The sequence below is a fragment of the Solea solea genome, chromosome 18 (assembly GCF_958295425.1).
Source record: "Solea solea chromosome 18, fSolSol10.1, whole genome shotgun sequence".
Classification (NCBI taxonomy): Eukaryota; Metazoa; Chordata; class Actinopteri; order Pleuronectiformes; family Soleidae; genus Solea; species Solea solea.
This window is the reverse complement of record NC_081151.1, coordinates 13,269,526-13,290,968: the sequence shown is the minus strand read 5'-3', so window position 1 is coordinate 13,290,968 and position 21,443 is coordinate 13,269,526. Positions and strand designations below refer to the sequence as shown.

General features: G+C 39.8%; 1 protein-coding gene across 1 annotated transcript; it reads left to right on the top strand.

Moving 5' to 3' along the window:
* The first annotated feature begins 148 nt into the window (after positions 1 to 148).
* Positions 149 to 18,801, top strand: gabrr2a (gamma-aminobutyric acid type A receptor subunit rho2a). The gene is made up of 9 exons (XM_058615499.1): positions 149 to 397; positions 1,493 to 1,599; positions 11,646 to 11,713; positions 12,020 to 12,243; positions 13,160 to 13,242; positions 16,700 to 16,840; positions 17,577 to 17,729; positions 17,898 to 18,106; positions 18,201 to 18,801. Exons 1-9 carry the CDS (start codon positions 228 to 230, stop codon positions 18,522 to 18,524), a joined length of 1,479 nt encoding a protein of 492 aa, XP_058471482.1. The 5' UTR covers positions 149 to 227; the 3' UTR covers positions 18,525 to 18,801.
* The last annotated feature ends 2,642 nt before the right edge of the window (positions 18,802 to 21,443 follow it).

Here is a 21,443-nt window from a genome sequence, read left to right as displayed (position 1 = left end):
CATACCAGGCTGCAAATAATCCATGTGCATCTCTGTGTGTGTGTGTGTGTGTGTAGGCTACAGATGTTCAACCCCCCCCTCCCCCCTTGGTTTCCCTATTGAGTAAGTGTAGATTGCAATCACGCTCACTCCTCTCCTGCATCCCCAGTCTGATGCCATGAGTGACGCTGCATCCATCCTCTGTTGCAAACCATGCGCTGCCTGTTGAGCTCTGCTGGTATGAACCAATGGAAAGGCGCGTGCAAGGGTCTCAAATGTGGATTTGCACCATCAAGATGGCTTATTTGACCAAATCTCTGATTTTACTTTTGTTTCTGTTTGTTACCCATGAGTGCCGTAAATACAGCCACCGGGTGCGGAGATGGAGCAGCGCTGTGGAGACTCAGAAGCATGCCAAGTAAGTACAGGACACAGAGAACATAATATAACAGAAAAAGGGGATACACTTTCCTGCATGGGCAGCATGTAATGTAATATTTTTTAAAACAAGTTGACTGTCAAAGTACATAAAGCAGTAGGATATGTAATTGCTGGTCCATGTGGAATCAATCTAAATCTACAGTAGATTTTAATCTAATGGGTTTGTTTATTTAAATGTTTCTAAATGTTATTATTAAGGTTTGAATTTACAACACAGATATAACTGTTTTAATAGAAAAACGTTTAATTTCTTATTCAAATCAACTACAATTTTTCTTTTTGTTACATGTTTGTGAAACATTACACTTGGACGTATTATAGTCTGTGGGCAATTGGTATTTTTATTTGACTGTCTTTACAAAAGTGATAGTGCAACATAATGAGTAATGGAACATTACATTTGGTGTGGAAATGTTGTTTGTTTTTTTGGTTCATGTGACATGCAACCTTTTTTGCACAACTTTGTGGACAATGGTCGGGATTGTATTATATAAAAACTAGTGTTTAACAGCAGACTCATATGCAAATAAACCCCGGCATAAATGTTTCTCTAAAACAGTGCTTGCCAAAGTAAACATACTGTATTTTCTAAACTAAATTAAAAATACTAAAATATGTCAAAATATGATGTCTCACTTTGTTGTTATTTACATTTTAATGACATAAAGCTTGTCAATAATGACTAAAATGGTTAGATTATGATTACTTATTGCTAACTGGGATGAATTATTCTTCTAATGTACAGAGCTGGACATAATTTTAGGTGAGGTTTTGAGAAGCTTTGCTCTAAAACATTATATGGTCATATGGGATTTGCAAGGACAAATCACACTAATCAGAAATTCTCACACTGCACTCACAGCTTAAAGAGTGTGTGAATGGTTGCATGTTAAGTGTCAGTAGGACTTGAAAAGCAAGTCTAGGCCATAAATCCAGTCCATTTGCTTTTGCTTGCTAACATTTTTATGTGTCAACAAAGACAATAGTTGCATGTCGCCTTAACAATCACTTATGTAGTTGTTGATGGACCGGTATTCTTAGTTCTTGACTGACTACTTTCATCCTCCTCTAGCTCTCTGGCAAAGAAGCCTCCAGATGTGACCAAGTCTCACAAAACCAAGACAGAGCAACTGCTCAAAGTAGACGATCATGATTTCACCATGAGACCAGCATTTGGAGGTAAGAGCCCAGTCATCCCCACATGTGCTTTAGTGTGCATTATTTTGCACACAGAAAGACATTTACTATTGATCACAATGACACAGAAACAAAAACTCAATATCTGCTTAGCTGCTCACATGTCAACGGAAAACACAATATGACACTTGTACCACTCCAGTGATCATACCATGAGTGAAAATGCAGGTCCACAAGTTGTGGCAGCAAATGCAAGAATCTGCCAAACAACAATGATTGTGTGATATTTTTGGGTTGATAGGAGACCCTCCATCAAACTGACTTAGATACACATAATATGGAATCCTCAAAACCTTACATTTTCACAGAGACTTGTAACCGGAAGGTTGCTGGTTCAAATCCCCACCCGGCCGAAAAAAGGGCTGGGGTACCCCTGAGCAAGGTACCCAACTTCCAATGCTCCCCGGGCGCTACTCAGTGTGGCCCACTGCTCCTAATTCTAGGATGGGTCAAATGCAGAGAATATCAGTCACTCTGAGACTGAGAATAATTTCCCTAAGGGGATTAATAAAGTATCTAAAAAAAATAAATAAATAAATAAATAATAAAAATAAAAAATTTGTGACAGTGGAGAGAGAGAGAGAAAAAAAACTACCAGGAAGAACTCGCTGACGGAACCAGTTTCAAAGTGTATAAACATCTGCCTTGACCAGTTGAGGTAGGAGAGGAGAGAAATGAGCGGGAAGGGAAGGGGGTTAGTGAAGGTGAGGTGTGAGGAAATGAGAGAAAAAGATATTGGAGCGCTAGAGACCAGGAATAATTGCGTAACAGGTGTATTTGAGAATGACATCATCAAAACAATCATCATCGACACTATCACCTTTATCATCTCGTCCACAGTGTGACATTCCTCTCATGGCTGGGGTCAATGAGTGTCCAATTAACAATGAGCAATGGGGATTGGGTAACTTGCTCTTCCACTTGTCCATGGGCTGTATCATTAATAGTAATAGTAACCAACAATATTATATGTATGCTCCTGTAGTCTATTGTTGTAAGCAATGAAATGAGAATAAAATGATCACCCAATTATTCACAATAAACTTGGTATGAATCTACCCATTCATTTTGAATTTTCAAGAAATAATTCTCAATTATGATGGGCAAAACTGTAAAAAAAAAAAAAAACTCATCTCAATTAAATCCGGATCTGATCCAGATTACAGATTTTCCATCAATTTAGATGTGAATGTCTCAGTGACAGTAACAGTGCAGGATTAATTTTAACCTATAAGCAGGTAAAGTTCTATTCAGGGGCTTACAGTTGGTGTAGTGGTGAGCACTCTTGCCTTTGCAGCAAGAATAGCAGCCTTTCTGCATGGAGTTGTCATGTTCTCCCTGTGTGTATGTGGGATTTCTCCAGGTTCTCCCCACAGTCCAAAAAACTAATCCCCATATTGCATTATGGGGATTAGGTAAATTGGACACTCTAAATCAGGGGTGTCAAACGTATGGCCTGCGGGCCAGAACCGGCCCACCAGAAGGTCCAATCTGGCCCGCAAGATGAATTTGTGTAAACTACTGTTGTAAGAATGCTGTGGCAAGTGTACGCGCATGGAGAGAGAGAGAGAGAGCAAGCAGCACTGTGTATGTGTGTGTGAGGAGAGAGAAGCCGGTGTATGGGTCGAGTTAGCATTGAGTGAGTGAGTGAGTGAGTGAGTGAAAGTTCTATTCCGATCCAGAAAGTCTTTTGATCCAGTGGATCAAAATGTAAACATTTGAGGTTCTGGTTTGTAAAACAGGTGTAAAACCTTTGCAGAGGTTAGTGCTCTCTGAGTGTTCTAGTTGTTTTTTCATTGCTTTTGTTTTGTGTCCCTTAAGCATGAGTGGCTTTATGATTCATACAGTGACCCACTATAATCACAAAGCTTTTGGCAGCGTGCTACTTGAATGGATTCTCCGAATGGTGTTTCCAAGCACAGTGTTCTTGCAGAGCATAGAATTTAAATATGTTCTGACTAAATTATCATAGATATGGATTCATGCATTAATCTCCAGACTTTATCCAAACTGCGCTGCTTCACCTTTCTCAAGAGTAACATAAAGAGTCGACTGGTTTCAGCTGAGGTATATGAAATTGATGGTGCAACTACCACCTGCCTCTGACTCCATACATTGATAGAAATGACTCTTCAGTGCAGATGTTTGAAACCTGAAAGAAACATTTCTATAATAGTCTAAGGTTATCATTTTATGCTACACACATTTTAGGTGGTGTAATGTTTAGCCTCGCCTTTCTGCTTACATGTTTTCTGCAGATACTCCAGCTTCCATCCACAGTCTAAACACATGCAAGGTTGAAGTGAATGGGCCCTTTGAACCGCAGCCATTTTGACATCAAAAACCAATTTAATACATTTTTTGCTAGTGCAACAATACTAACACAGCTGCAGGACAACACAGGTCACCAACACCATCACACAATGCCAAAGGTCATATGATTCACAGAATATAAATAACAGAACAAAAGTTTTAATATTCCACCTTAAAATGTAGGCAAGATCCCACAAAACACTGTGAAAACAAGGCATTAAAATTTTTTTAAAAGAGTTTTTTTTTTACTTTGGAAACTTTGTAGACATTTCTTTGTGTTTTCAGTCATACTCAAGCATGATAGGCTTAATCATTATTGTGTGAACTCATTTGACAATGTTTTGATCATAACAGACATTTGTTTACATTTAAAAGTAATGCACTAAAATCTTAAGTTGACAAATATTGCTGTGGATCAGGTATAAAAATTCACACCACTATTGTCCAAACATTTTTTTGGAACAAAGGGCCAGTCCACACAGAAACAGGTGTAGGTGAAACTCTTTTTTTATCATTTCGTCCACACGGAAACAGCCTTTTGGAGGACTTGAAACGGTGAAAGACGGGTCAGTCAGTAGTTTATTATGCCAGATAGTCGTGACTAGCTTGTCGCAAGTCGCTTTTTTTGATGGAAAAAAAAGTCGTCAGGTGTCTGTAAAGTCAAAAAATATTTCGACAAAGTCACCAAGTTGTCAACACTGTTGTTTGGTCTTTTTGCGTTATGATATCTTTTATTTTCTTTCTTTATTTCCCTTTCTTTCACCTCATCCTGTAAACATCCAAAGTCTGTCAAATCTCACAGCCTTTGTACTGTAAACTCTGATCATGCCATCAGTTCCACATATTCTCGGACACAGATGCATGTGTTTGCCATGATTGTGACTGATGTGTTTTGCTGTATTATTGCTCTTAATCCTGGGTAAGATAACACATTAAGCTCGATGTTAATCCACGCAGAGGGCAAAGTCTGTCAACCAAATGGTTTGATGTATGGGCTGAGTGATATTAGTCATGTGATGATCCGTCAACTGTATACCAGAGATGCTGTGTGCTTTTTAGAAAATGTGGTGGCTTGGAAATGTGCTGTGAATTTACTGGTGTTGTTTCATGCAGCCTGTTACTTTGACATATCCTCCAGCGTTTAAACGTATAGTGCTATCACTAACATTACTCAGTCAGTGTGAAGGGTGTGATGCTATAGGCGTGTTTTCGTTCATACATGTAAGTTGGAATCAACATCACTGATATACTATATCTTGCCGGACAAACTTTGGATAATGTTGGACAAAACTATAATGCTGGGGCACAGCAATCTTAGTGACTTCAACCGTGGTTGATGGTAGAATTTGTTTTCTGCTGGAAATTCCTTAATGTCATGCAATGACAGATGTGATAGACGCAACTTTATATCATGTCTCTTTCACTGTGTATCTTCTGTGGCCCCCTGAGTAAGTCATTTGATGATGAGGAAAAGCTGCACAACTGTTTCATGCATTTGTTTTGCTTAACTCTAACCCTGGAAACAAAGTGAACAAAGTGGTGTAGGGGTTTAGATAAACAATTCTATGTTCTTGTGATGTTCTAGTGGGCTGCTGTGGACTGCATACTGGCAAATGTAGTCTTTCTCTGACTAAAAGCCATATATTAGGCTAACTTAAATCCAGCATACGACCATGGTGGCCTGTAGTGTGTAATTTAATGTGACAAGGCTTCGGTGTCCAACAGGGAGACTTGACATTGATGAAGAACTAGAACAAAACAGGACCCACATTTTATTCACGTAGCCAGAGGAAGTCAAATGAATTATTATTCCGCAGATGAACTCTCAGCCACATGGTTTGCACATTCAAGCAGTTTCAAATGGGCGACCATCATTACATAATCACAAAGAAAACACGAGATGGGGCCTCAGGGGGCTGCTGTCCCCTGCTGTCTGACCCATTTCATGTAACATCAGGTGACCCTTCAGAGGAAGACCACAGGAAGTGGTTGAAACATGTAAAGGGAATCAAAAAAAGCATTTTTATCAACGGGTATTACAAACAATAGGTAGCCTGAGGTTTGTGTCCATGTTTTTTTTTTGACCTTCAGGAATGTGATCAACTCAAAGGTGGCATCACTGAAGTCCAATGTTAACGGAATGCAGACAATAGAGATAGTGAAAGCAATATAGAAATATTTAAAACAGATTTAACTAAAATGATTTTACTTTTAAAAGTACATATTCCGAGGATCTTCTTTGTATCGACATGAGATGAAACTGGCGCAGCCCATGGCCATGTGGAAAGGGAACTCTAAAATTGACCCCCAGCCACTGAGGGGCCACAGCCAGCGTACTCGTTGTGCCGGTCCCAAGCCCAATAGGTTGCATCAAGAAGGGGACCCAGCATGAAAAACCTCTGTCAAATCAAATATCTGGATCACTGAAAAGAACAGCTGATCTGTAGTGACCCTAAGAAAACAAATCTTACAGAATGTGATCAACAGCAGCAGTTCCTCTTTTGCTTTAACCCTGAATGAAAAAGTGACATCTGTCATCTGTGAGGAGACATGAGCCTCGGGGGAACAGTCTTTCACCACAGTTTGGTTCTTTTTGTAGCCAAAGCTTAACGCAGTGCTTACTGAAGTGTCAGAAGCAGCCACTTATCTTCTGGAAACGTGAGTTAAATAAATAATAAAAGGTAACTAGATTGTAACTTTGACCACTAGGTTTCCCCAGGATAATATAGCCCTGTCTGCTGTGTTAACTTAGCCTAGCTCCACATGGCTGCGTGGTAGGTCCCACTCCAGCAGTGAAGAGCAGATTAAGCTGGCAGCAATTCATCCTGTTTACAGCTTAGATTAGCACAAGCACCAATCTGTTACACCACCAGACAGATGCTACCCCACAAATGAAACTTTGTTCCAACTGATACAGAAAAATTAGGACAAATGCAAAACTGGCAGCAAAAGCACATCTGCTGTTGTCGATGGTTCTAAGAAAATCTGAACTGAACCGTCAAACAGATCAAGATAATATTGTGGAGTCATGTCAGCCACAACAACCCAACAGTATCCAGAGCCGCCAGCATTTCAGGCTGAATATGATCCATATTCAAGCTTCTTGAACACCTTTGCTAAGGATATGTGCAAGGCTTCTCCTGCCTCTTCCATAGAATTGATCAAATGGTGTGTTTCCACCGAGGGAAATGGTTCAGTACGGTACGTATGTTTTAATATACTGTACTTAACTGGTCCTAACTAGTGCTGTCAAACGATTCAGATATTTAATCGCGATTAATCGCATTAATGTCAATAATTTAACTTGTATTAAATCAACTGGTATTGCAAACAATAGGTAGCCTGAGGTTTGTCTCCATGTTTTTTACAGAGCATTTCATCTCTGTATTAGAGGGTAATCTATGACCTCAGCCACAACGGGGCCTCATCCAGTGCACTCCTAGTGGGAGGATTGTGTTAGGAAGGGCATCCGGTGTAAATCAAATAAAACAGCTGATTCGCTGTGGCAAATTAGAGAGAGGGAGAAGCCGAAACAAAACAGAGGTAATCTTCTTCCCTAAAACATATATCACACGACCGTTCGCTGAAGCATCAGGCAGATTCTCTGCTCTGCACTAATGACTAGTGAAAACCAAAGAGCAGGGATTTAAGATAAGATGAGATAAGATTTATTTTATATTAGTCCCGCAGTGGGGAAATTTACATTGTCACAGCAGCAAAGACAGTAAAGATAGAATAAGATAATAAATAATAAACATGCATTTCCAAGAAAGTACACTATAGAAACATGTTAACAATAGGACTATAAAAAGTAAAAAAAAAAAAATGGTTTCCAGAATATATACAGTATGGGCTTGATATTAACAGTATAATCAAAGATTGAACATGGAATATTATATATCTATATTTGTAAAATGACAGTATATTGCAGGTGGGATGAGTACCTGATTATGTGTGGTCTACAGGGAGGAATGACCTGTGATAATGTTTCAGGCTGTTACTGAAGGAGCTGCCCAGTGCTGTGATGGTGTCCTGCAGGGAGTGGGAGAGATTGGCCATCAAAGATGATGCTTGGTAGTCATTCTCCTCTCTCCCACCACCTCCACTGGGTCAGGGGGACATCCAAGGACAGAGCTGGCAGAGCTGGCTTTTTTAATCAGATATATATAGATTTCTAAGGTCAGTCAATGAGGCGACAAAGTCTGGGCTTTTCAATCACAGCTGATAGTTGAGTCTCGGCCGATATGAACCAATCATGATGTGAATGCAGACAATAGTGTTTTTAAAGGCGACATAGACCGGAAGCTCCAATTAACGCTGCGTTTGTGTGTGTATCTGCGTCCAGTGTTGCCAGATCAGATTGACAGTTTCCAGCCCAATCACATCGTAGAACCCGCCCAATCCAATAAAAACCAGCCCAAACCACGAAGTTGCCAGACACTCGTGTAAACCCGTAAAATCATAACACATAGACATCCAGAGCTTCATATAGCATCAAATAGCCACACATAAATGATAGATTAACAGGTTTAATGCAACCAACAAGAGCGCAGTAAATCAACCATTGGCTACACAAATTGCAAGATGAACCTCTGGCATCCTAGCGCCAGGCCCAGATTAGTAATAATAACAGCTGCACGTAAAAAGGTGCACTTTTAACCGTGTAGGCCTAATATATTTAATTATTTACATCACAAATGACCCGTATGAGGATTTGAGAGAGAGAGAGAGAGAGAGAGAGAGAGAGAGAGAGAGAGAGAGAGAGAGAGAGAGCGCTGTTTTTACAATATTAAAAAACCCGCCAAATGTGGACAAAAGCAGCCCAAATTTTATTCACCCGCCCAATGTATTTTTTCCCCGCCTGACGTAAACAAAAGAAGCCCAATTGGGCGGAAAACCGCCCAATCTGGCAACACTGTCTGCATCATTACCTCGTTTATGAAACCCTAAAGTTTCAGAATAAACAGATCAGCCACTGCTGAGAAAATAGGGTTTTATTGTTTTCCTGGGCTCTGCAAAGCGGATCGGCACTTCACTATGTTGATGTTGTCATCAGAAATCCTCACCACTCCTCTCACCACCGTAGCGCCTCCTGGTGCGGGCACTAGTCCGGGCACATCCGGTTGCGTACATTCAAACGCAGAAGAAGAAGAAGAACTACTCTGGTTGTAGCTGCTGAGATGCAGAGCATCCACCGTGCCAGAGGGGGAGCTGTGTATCTGAGAGCTGGCCTACCTATTACGTCACTTCCAGGTACCTGGCCAATCACAGGACAGTGGGAAAGCTCTCGTTGGCTGGCCAATCACAACACAGTCCACGTTCTGGGGGTGTGACTTTGGTCTGAAACAGCGCGGCTGACGAGAGCGTCAGTGAGGAGATATTTCGATCGGCTCGTTTGCAGCGACTAGGAGGTTTTTAACCATGAAAACAAGTTAATATATGTAAGTAGACCTCCATAACTAACATATATGTGTGATACAAGCATTCGATGTCACCTTTAAGTCTCTGTTTGTTTCTCTCTAGACTAGAACACAGCAACGTTTTCAAACTCAAACTGATCCAGCCACATTTTCACACTCCTCAATCATCAAGGCTTGAAAATGTCTTGGTACTGTGAACTTTCAAATGAAAACAGAGTAGTGTGGATGAAGTCTTAAAACAGACCATTAAAAGTTAATCTAACCTGAAACATGCCTGATACTATTCTTCCAGTAAGCTATGAATAATCCATAATATGGAGATATTTAGAGCTTTTCAGAAGATGACCACAGCCTCCACAGATGGAGGGGCTTTGGTGACTAATCTCTTTGGATTGTGTCGTCTCTTGATGCAAAGTGGTTCAAATCCCGTATGCTGTAAATCTTTGCACTGTGTGTATGCTAAATAGTAATATATTTGAGAGGATCACATGTAATCCTTATGTAGAGGACAGAGGTCATGACAGGTATGTTAAATTGATATAAAGCATTCACATGTAGTCAACTAGAACATTGTAAAACAGTATTAGATTGTTTAGTGTGTTGTTGTTTTTTTGGGGGGGAACCTTAACATGAGGTAGCTCTGAGAGCCTGGTTTGGAAATCCAATATCAGGGAGCAATCCTGTGTAAGAAACACCCCATGAACTTGGAAATTCCAAGTTCTGACTTTTAATGGAACACATAAAAACATACAGACAGAAAGGATGTGGTGTATATACATGTCCTGTATTTATGTGTGATTGAAAGGGTCACATGGTGGTATATGCTGGCTAGCATTGTTGCCTCACAGCAAGAAGGTTGCTGGTTCGAATTCCAGTCCAAGGGCCTTTCTCTGCGGATTTTCTCCGGGTTTTCCAGTTTTCTCCCAAATGTGATTCAAAGCACATTCACAGGTGGTTTCGAATGTAATTCTGATCCTTTTTATAGATCCGTTTCAATCAGAACATCTTGGTCACTCAGATAGGATTTATCACATTCCTCATTCAGTGGACCGGGATTCCACTGAATGAGGAATGCGATACACATCCACTTTAGTCAACGTGTGAGCTTCCACTGGCTCCGTTATTGTCCGTCAGCCAGTTGTCTGTCAGTCTGGGTTTTATTTTTGCCAGATGACAGAACACAACACTTAAATTCAGTAGAATTCAACATTAGCGGGACAGGAAGTTAAATGCTATACATAATTAAGCATCCATTTTTTTTTGTGTGTGTGTGGGGGGGTTGTTCAGTATAAAAGCCCCCCTTGTTGATATCATATTTACACGCATGCAGTGGAATCCCGGGGTTCTTAGTTGCTTTAAATAATTGATACAGTGGAAAACAGTAGTCTTCAGAAGAAGAAAGTTTTTGTTTCACATAACTATATTTGGGACAGAAACAGGCATAGATTTCTGTCGTCCATTTTGTTTATTTGTTTTACCCAGGCCTGTAACTATAGTAATCCATGTGGAAGACTAGACTAGACAATGTCAATCTGGACACAGGCAGAGCAGAGCAGATCAATTGTAATATATAATGTGAACAGTTGCTCACATTAGAAGATTGTAAGCATATCCGATCAGAAGCTGATCTTCCTGACCAACTGTTCACATTTGCAAGTGATCAGATTTGGGCCGTTGTCTAAACAAGACCTACATTAACTGTAGGTGTGAATGTGAGCTTGGTCTTGTGATGGACTGGGTTTGGTGTCATGTGCAGGGTGTACCCCCTCCTCATGTGAAGGATGATGCAGACCACTGCAAACCAATTAATATTTATTGGGGTTAATTGTGCAAATGGTGTCTTTATTCAAATTGTATACTTATACTTATTTAGTCGATAGCATATTTTTGTTTAGATTTTGGTAAAGCTTTACATTAAGTTCACAAAGGGCATATTATTATGGATAGTTTGTATGGTGGACAGGCTAATAATAAAGTCTGAATTGTTGCCACTTAATTGGAGTGTTATGTAATTAGACATACTGTATATAGGACCCAACATGACATGAAGACACAGATGTGGATATTCCCAAAAAGCTGAAGTTTATTGATTGAAAAAAGTCTTTTGAGAGGCAGTTGATAAATCCTTCCTCAGCTCATATGAGTGAAAACTGAGGGCTTGTGATTCAGAATGTTTGGGACTTATGATTTATGAGTTTCCAGCACAAACATAATGAACCAGGAGATAAAGAATTGAGAGTCAGCCTATGTGTCTTCACATTCATGACACACATTCATTTTGCTTTCATTCGACAGGTCCTGCAATCCCTGTTGGAGTGGACGTCCAGGTGGAGAGCTTGGACAGCATCTCTGAAGTTGACATGGTAACAAAGGCTGAATTTATCCATACATTTCTTTAAGGGATAGTTCAGGCTTATTTAAATATTTACGCTCATAGTCATTGCTGTCTGAGTGTGCGTGGCCCCTGCTTGCCTCCCCAGAGAATCTGCATTATACACACAGGCTTGCTGGCACACTGGTGCCATATCGTAAGAACTTGGACAATGTGTTGTCACGGACTGTATACTTGGGTTATTTTTGACAAAATCATTTTGACTGTTATGTGTTGTATGAAAGTTTATCAGAGAGAACTGCCTCTCTCACACAGTTCATTCCATACATTTCCCCAGGACTTCACCATGACACTATACCTGAGGCACTACTGGAAGGACGAGCGCTTGTCGTTCATCAGCAGCACCAACAAGAGCATGACGTTTGACGGTCGTCTGGTGAAGAAGATCTGGGTCCCTGATGTCTTCTTCGTCCACTCCAAGAGGTCCTTCATCCACGACACCACCACCGACAACATCATGCTGCGTGTCTTTCCTGACGGACACGTCCTCTACAGCCTGAGGTCAGAGGCTTTTCAGCATCGTTGTGTCGATCTGCCTCAGCAATGCATTTACACAGCAGACACATCCAACCATTTTCTACCACTTTATCCTCCATGTGAGGGTCGTAGGGGCAGCTGGAGCCAATCCCAGCTAACCAGGGTGACAGGTGGGGTACACCCTAGATCGGCCCATCACAGGGTCAACATACAGAGGCGAACAACCATTCACTGTCACATTCACACCTATCATCAGTTTAGTGTCCAGTAAACTTCTACATGTTCTTGGACCCCAGAGAAAACCTACACATACACAGAAAAGTCCTTGCTCTAACCAGGATATTTATTGTTGACCTTCTTGCTGTGAGGCAACAATGCTACCCACTGAATCACCGCGTGGCCCTGCTACATCCTAATTAAAAGCCTAATTCATGAAAATTCTGAAACAGTCTGTGTGTACAGACATGCTCACGCAAATATTGGCATTTATCAATATGTAAGTAAGTAAAAGCATTGTCTGAATGTATGTACCATTGGACTACACTGTTTATTCTGACATAATAATCAGCCATATATTCATTCAAAGACCTCGACTGAATGATAGCTGAATATCACGAGTGTAATGTCATTTAAATTAAATAATAAACTCTACAAATGTTTGAAACCATGAACCAACTCAGATGCAGCTGGTGTATTTTTGTCCCCCCTGTATCTAATGCCTAAACGTAAAGAAGACCTGATAAGAAAGGCTGCCATGGCACGCCTTTGACAAGCATTTGTACCCTTTTACATTGGTACATCTAATTTTGATTGCGAGCTTGTTACATCAGCTTTGTATGTGCAGTATAATATACAGAATAGTATATACATGTACTCACTAAGTAGAGCACAGTGTCTCTTCTCACCACGGGCCTCTTTTGTTGATTGTGTTGTCGAACAGAGTGACAGTGACAGCAGCCTGTAACATGGACTTCAGCCGCTTTCCTCTTGATTCTCAGACCTGCTCACTGGAGCTGGAGAGCTGTGAGTATATGATTTACATTTTATGGCCATACATGCTCCACAAGAGCAACATTAGAATGGGTATTTAATTATTAGAGTTCACATCATTTTAGCACTGCACACTTTGTTAATTCAAGGGAACTTGAAGACATAATCCCACTTCATGCTTCAACACCTAAATACAAACACTGTCTCAAATAAATCCCTAAACCTGACCCTTATCCTAACTTGCACTTTGAAATTATGTAATTTATCATACAGATTATTTTATCATTTAATTTAGAAATATTCAAAAATAAAAAAATAATTTTTTTTTATTTCTGTCCATGTGCATGTGCCCCTGTGAGTGCTGTATTTTAACTCTCACCTGACCTAAAATCAAGTGTTATCCCTCAAAAACAGTCATTTGAAGTTGTGGGGACCTGCTAAAATGTACTTACAATCATGATTTCGAACAAAAATGTATTCTCACACCCTACTTAAGACTAGTTTTTGTTCTCAGAAACTTGATAAATGTTGCTACGTCAATTTTTTCATCCAGATTTTGTTTGTTTTTTAATGTTTCTATCAATCTAATTGCACTGCAGTATAGACATAAACTCTATATTGAAGAGGCAGACTTTTAGTGTTGCTCAATAACTACTTAACTCCTGAAGTTAAGCCATTTTTTCAAGAACATATTTTATCAGATGGTGGGAAAAAAAGAAAATCAGCTTAATATATGGGCCAAATATTCATACTATACTACAAGTTTCAATAGCAAGGGTACATGTCTGAGCAATCACTGTTGACTTTTTGGTTTATCCAACATGGACAATGCATATTCATAAACATTACAACAATAAACTGCATAGACAATCTATTCTGGCTGAAAGGTTTGTAAACCGCTCACCCTCCCACACCAAAGTCCACAGAGAAAATCAGTCATCAGTCTGTTTTTCTGAGGTAAATCTGAATGCAGATTTTCTCTATGGACTTTGGTGTGGGAGAGTGAGTGAGTCAGAAAAAGTTGTAAACATCTTGTGAAAATATAGATATAGACATAGGTCTCAGGCTGGTTGCTGGCAGCGATGAAGTCAGTTTCTCCTATCAGTATGTATACAGTATCTCATACAACCTCACTTCAGAAAAACCTGAACTGTCCCTTTAAAGATACAAGAGCTAAAAGGGCTCACATCTGACAGAGAGTAGAATTAGTGGCTGCATGTTCAAGATATAAAAGTACTGTATCAAACTGTGAATTACACACTCTTACTTTGGTGGAGTATGCGATTAAAACTATAAAGCTGGGAATGACCCTTTATAGGTTTGGAATTACCAACAGGAGCAGTGATGATGGAAAGCAGACTCTCAGTGAGCGGACTGAAAGCAACTGTCCATTAACGCTTTTTACTGGAAAAAAAAAAAAGATGGGTTAAATATTAATCTGGCTAAAATGCTTCTAAAAATAGCAACTGAATTAAAAGCTGCTGGCAGCAGTGCTCACTCAATTACCAAACACAATGTGAGCAGCAAGAGAGACAGCAGTGTGAACCCCAGCAGGCAGAGGTAGAATCATGAGGCAGAGACACTTACTGAAAACTATGGAAGCCCCTTTTTGCCTCTTAAAAAAAAGGTACCACCATCTGTTGTTGACTAACAGGCTGCTGGTGGAAACTATCCTGCTGTGGCCAAGAAGAATCTTATAATTATAAGATGCTAAGTCATAATTATGAGATATTAAGTCATATTTTTGAGAGGGTATCTCATTATTATGATTAGCATCATGTAAGTATGACTTGGATGTGGCATAAATGGGCTTCCATACAAAACTGTCAGCGACAGGTGGAAAAACAGACAGAGAGATAATATGATATGGATGAGAACAGTAAATAACAGGAGAAACCAAGCTTATCTTAACGTAAGATAAGATAAGATAAGATAATAAGAATGACGCTTTCCTTGTTTTGGGTGTCTTTGCAGTTTAGGAGGATTTTGTCAGTCCTCGAGTAGCAATCCAGCACCAGAAAGGACCTGCATGCAGAGTAGGTTGAGTAGCACAGTCAATAGGAGCAACAAGATAAGATAAGATAGTCCTTTATTAAAGTAAACCAGAATATAAACAGTATAAACAAGGATTGAACTTGATATAATTGTATATGTATATTTGTTTTTTTATATGTATATATATCTATACATATCTCTCTCTATATATATATATATATAGATAGATAGATAGATAGATAGATGGATAGATATTCTACATTGTTAACCATATGTGTGTATAATTGCACCTTGAAGAGATAAGCAAGAATTAGTCATTTTGCACACACACACCAATTAATGATAGTGAATTTGTCCTCTTCCTTAATGAGTAATGAGCACACACACATGTCAGGTGCATGAGCAGTGGGCAGCACTAATCTGCTGCCCGAGGATCAATGGGGAATTGGGTGCTTTGCTCAGGGGCACCCCAGCCCAGGCCTGTCCCGGGATTGAACCAGTGACCTTACCGGTTGCAAGCCCAAATCCTTTGCTCTTTACATATATAATGTACCTCCTGGAGAAATGATCCCATCATACATTTATGTTGCTCCCACTTTCTCTTTCCTCTCATATCTGTCATATCATTCAGTGCAATAGCAAAGCATCACATAGTTTGCTTATCAGTTGTACATTACCACTATTTTTCACAATGCATTGTGGGATACTATGACTGCACTATACAGGGTATAATTATTGGAATGATTCAGACACTATAATCAAATGGTGTGAGTGATTTTGGACCCTGACCTTGTGCCTTTGCCTGTGGTTATGATCCATAATGCATGGACCCTCATTGTTCAATATGCTTCTATGTTATTATTATTATTAGTTATTATAATTATTGTTTTTCCTTTTGTGTAAAATAATAAATAATGAAGAAAAAAAATATCATAGTTGGTGCTACATCCAAATGTTGTGTTTGCTATCGAGGTCTATAATTAACTCCAGACTTAGTACTATTACTGAAATGCAGACAGGAGAGCAGTAGTACAGTCATGGCAAATAGTAATAATGATTGTGTAGATATTAGAACAGTGCTACTGTGCCCCATGGTGGCCATTTTGTGCCACAGCAGTGATCCTGAAACAAAATTCCTCATAAGAGAGTGGAGTCTGGGTTCACATTACATACCAATGACAGTTTAACGACATTGTTTACAAAGTGTGGACTCTGCCTTAGTTAGCCCAGAGAACGTGTATATATACAGTAGTTTAACAACTATATTGTTTTTCAGGGACATGGTGGCTTCTATACTTAAGATAGAATACCCAAAATGGGCAAATGTGATGTATAGGATGATGAACCTTTAAAAAGTGTGGTCCTGCTCATGGGGGCCAGAGTTCTTCTGAGATTCAGCTGAAACACACTCTCTCAAGCAAACTTTACATTTTATCTGCGTGTGAAATTGTGTGTGTTTTCTTTTTGTGTTTGATTGTATGACTATGGTTTGCAGATGCCTACACAGATGAAGACCTCATGCTGTACTGGAAGAGCGGCGATGAGTCCCTCAGCACTGATGATCGCATCTCTCTGTCACAGTTCCTCATCCAAAAATTCCACACAACATCTCGCTTGGCCTTCTACAGCAGCACAGGTACACATTTGGAGTTTACAGTGAATTCAGCAATGTTTTGGTAATAAATGAACGGCTGGTAAGTACAAATCCAGTGTGCTATCATTTCTGTGGAGTAAAAATATAAATAAAGGCCTTGCGCTTTTTTTACTTCAAGATCTGTATAATTTCAGTCTACAAACTGAAAACTAAATTGCATTATTGCATATTACTTTGTGGTTACTGTTTGTTGTATAAAAGTCTGGTAATTTAATGTCATTAAACATGTTCCCAAATGGTTTCTAATACTGAAATCTTTCTACCACTGCACAGTAGAACAATGTACTGCATCACAGTCTGTTGTGGAGACTGCTCCACAACTGACTGGCATTACAGAGGGTCATAAAAACCTCACAAACGATCATTTGGTGTCCCACTGCTCCCCTGTGGACATTAGGTCTCACTGCATCATGACCACGGACAGCTTCTATCCTTGTCATGATCTGTTTGCATGATAACCATCTGGAGGACGCTACAGAGCCCTAAAGGCTCGCACTTCCAGATTCAGAAACAGCTTTTACCCAACAGCCATTGATGAACTGAACACCCATCCCTGAATGCAATTACATGCACAGCCACTCTTAATAAGTTGTATTTACACTCTTAACATCTTATTTATTTGTATCTATGTGTGTGTTTTGGAGTGTGAATGTATACAGTTGTTGTTTAATGAGAGACCCTAAATTACGCGTTCTCTTCTATTGTATTTTATTTCCAGGCTGGTACAACCGCCTCTATATCAACTTCACATTGCGACGGCACATCTTCTTCTTCTTGCTGCAGACGTACTTTCCTGCCACGCTCATGGTCATGCTTTCCTGGGTGTCATTCTGGATCGACCGGCGAGCTGTGCCAGCCAGAGTTTCCCTGGGTAACAATGTCACATGTCCTTTGAAGAGATTGAGAAATGTGTCTACTTGGATATGTTACCTCTATAGGAACTGTCAGGACATGTCATCACAATTTAAAGACTCTTAACACATTAAAACGCCTGGATTAAAGCACATTTCCAACCTAACATTGTGTGTCCTATGTCCAGGCATTACTACTGTGCTGACTATGTCCACCATCATCACTGGTGTGAATGCATCCATGCCTCGTGTGTCCTACATCAAGGCTGTGGACATTTACCTGTGGGTCAGCTTTGTCTTTGTCTTCCTGTCCGTGTTGGAGTATGCCGCGGTCAACTACCTGTCCACTGTCCAGGACCGACGAGAACGCAAGATGAGAATGAGGGCCCGATCTCAGGTTTTTCTTTTCTTTTCTTCTGTCATTAGTGTTACATTATAATGAGTGAAGTTTGAAACACAACATCAATGATATGTTTTGCTCCCTCGTCCAGTCACTGCCCTGCACCTGTGGCATCTCCCAGACACGAACCATGATCATGTTAGATGGCACCTACAGTGAGGCAGACACCAACAGTCTGGCTGGCTACACTGAGGAACCCATGGAGGAACAGGAAGAGGTTCCGAAGAATCCTGAACACATGGTGGTCCATCTATCAGTGAGCAGTGAGTCGACCACCACCACCACCAAGAAGAAGAAGAGCTTGCGTACCATCAGCATCATTGAAAACACACACGCCATTGACAAATACTCCCGGATGATTTTCCCTGGTTCATACATCTTCTTCAACCTCATCTACTGGTCTGCCTACTGCTGAGAGACCCTCCTGAGGCAGAACTTAGAGACGTAGATCCAAACAAATAAAGACTGTACAAATGCTGGATGAAAATGGAAGATTTCTGGATACAATATGTCTGGTGCTATTAGATTTAATACCTGATACTGCAGAATGTCATGCTTTTCACTTTAGCACCCATGTTATCAGGTCAGAGTAGCCACACTGCTATAATGGTTCAAAAAACACAGTGAAAGTGATCTTTGACCACAGCTTCGATGTCTATACTGTACTAGAATGTGTCACAAACATAAATATATGTAACACTCTCTGTACCTATTTCAAATAAAAACACTCTAGTGTTTCCTGATTCTTTCATTTGATTCTTAACATACCTGCTGCACATGTTAATCATGATACAGATTAGATGGAGCATGGCTCTTGTGGTTGCTGGGTTGTCTGAAGAAAGACAAATGATTTCCAGCAGCAGTACTGCAGTTTTTACTTCCGGGCCAAAGACCAGGGAGGAAATTATTATTGACTAAAATTGTACATTTAACGTGCATGTAAACACACTGACTGATTAGGCAAAATAGAGGCAGGTGATCTGCTGTTGTGACCCCTAAAGGGAGAAGCACTTATACACCTTTGAAATCCTAATTCTGAATATTGGGTGGACGGCTGTCAAATAAGTGTTAAGAAGTCTTAGTAATAAACATATTCAAATATAGATTCAAATATATATTTGGTGGGAATTATTCTTGTTGTATTCATGTTGTAGAACAGTGAAGATGGTCCTGGAGGTAAAATATTAAAAGATGTATTTGAATATACAGTATTTGGCCAAGGAGAATAGAGGCAACATCAAGTCAAGCACAAACACAGCTTTTTAATAATGCTTAAGACCCAGGGTTATGAATTTCCCTCACAGATTTACTGGTGTCTGGTATGACTACTGTGTGTATACATATCCCCCTCATGTTAAACAAATATATATTATCTTTTAGAAAACACAATAAAGTGGTTGTTTGTTTTTTTTTAATTCAATTTAATTTGAATAATGTAAAATTTGAAATCTGGTGAAAAAATGTGGAGAGTGAGTGCTTTACAAAGCAACACAATCTTTGAGCTTTTATTGAAAAGAGATTATACATCTCTTTTTTTAAGGGAGACCTGGCCAAGGAAGCAGTCATACAAAATCAAAACAATATAAAACACGTACAGTACATGTTACACAAATGAACAATAAAACAGAATGACAGCTATTCAAGTCATCTCAAGAAAAACAATGACATTCCTTCTTCCCTGGATTCTTTATGACACTCTTCAAATCATTAATGGACATTTTTTTTTGGAGATAATTCCAAGACTATGGTGCATGGCAGGAAAGTCAAAGTCTGTCAAAGCCAACCAAGAGCAAGAGCAACCACTTAAAGGCGCACAGCTGGCGACGACTAGAGCTGACAGAGAGGAGGGTGCTGAGGTATTCTGGAAGTTTACCCTGCAGGGCTTTATAGATGAACAAATACCAGTGTTGTCTGCGAATGATGATTTCCAGCCAACTAAATCATAGAGAATGCAGTGGTCACCACAATCAATCACAGAAAATAGAATAGAAAAGTGGCTTCCACAAGTTTTTTTTCTTTGCAGAGAATGGGAAACGTGATTTATTTATTTATTTTATTCAAATAAAAGCCAATTTTCATTTTGAGTTTCTTATTAGAAATATGAACATTAAATAAAAGCTTTTCATCTATTCCTATTCCCAAGCACTGTACCATCAGACGTAAAAATTAACTCTTAGCATTTGAGATATTTTATGCTCTCATGCTTCAGAAAGTTCAGTGTAGATCGCTCCAGATCAGTTTTGCCAGGGGCCTGCACAGTGCCTTGAAATGCCCCTGCTGAAGATGATAAAAGTTCTGAACCATGCTGCACCACACAAAGGTTCACTGTGGTTATAACTGAATCCCAGAATACGGTCTGTAAGTTTGAATCCAGGGAGGAAGTGTAGTTTCCCGCCTAGAGTTATTTCACTGCACACTCAGCAGCCTGAGGCTCTGGGTTGTTCTGAGCCAACAGCTGCTGTAGATTTTCCCTTCTGGTTTAAACTGGCATGCTGATGAGTTCAGGTGCTGTTGGAAAATGAATGTGTTTTTGGCGTATGAATGCAATACAATTAGGCATTATTGATCAATAAGTCAATTTTAATTGGTAAATCAAGTAACACAAGAGAGAACAACACCCAGGCGTATAAAACGAAGTCACTGCAGTTTCAAGCAGCCATGCAGTGATGACTCCGCCCACAATGAGTAGGTACTTTTTTGTAGTGCAGATGCTGGTGGAAATACGCCATTAGTCTTAGACTGTGGGACTTTAAATCTCTGACCAGATGGAAGGTGCTGAAATTTACTGAAATACCTGTACTGTACAGAAAATTCCAATAAATAAACAATTAAGTGGGACAAATTCAAGAATCCAATTTGAGCACTGCTGTAAATATTTAATTGTACTCTATTCATACACTCAAATGTATGAATTGAGTGATATTGTATAACCCAGGCATTCCTAGAGACTGGGCCAGGATCCACAGATGGGTTACCAAATAAATCTGCAGATTTCTCAGCCTTAATAATAGCAATTATTATAATACACTCATATAGCAAATGTAGCAAAGGGATAATTTTCCACCACAGTCAAGTCTGAATGCTGCTCATGTTATGTGTGTTTCTGCCTCCTCTTGCAAACCTGATAGGGATGCAATACTGTGGTGTTTCTATCACATTATATCTCCATAGGAACAGTGGACTGATGGATGCAAGTGCAGAAGGAGATAGTGCAGAGGAGGGGTAGGGTAAGTGCTAGGATAGAAGATGTTCTTGGAAGAGCTGGGTTTTCAAGAGCTTGGTAGTTCATTCCACCAGCGTGGAACGACACTTGAAAAGAGAATCCTTTGATGAA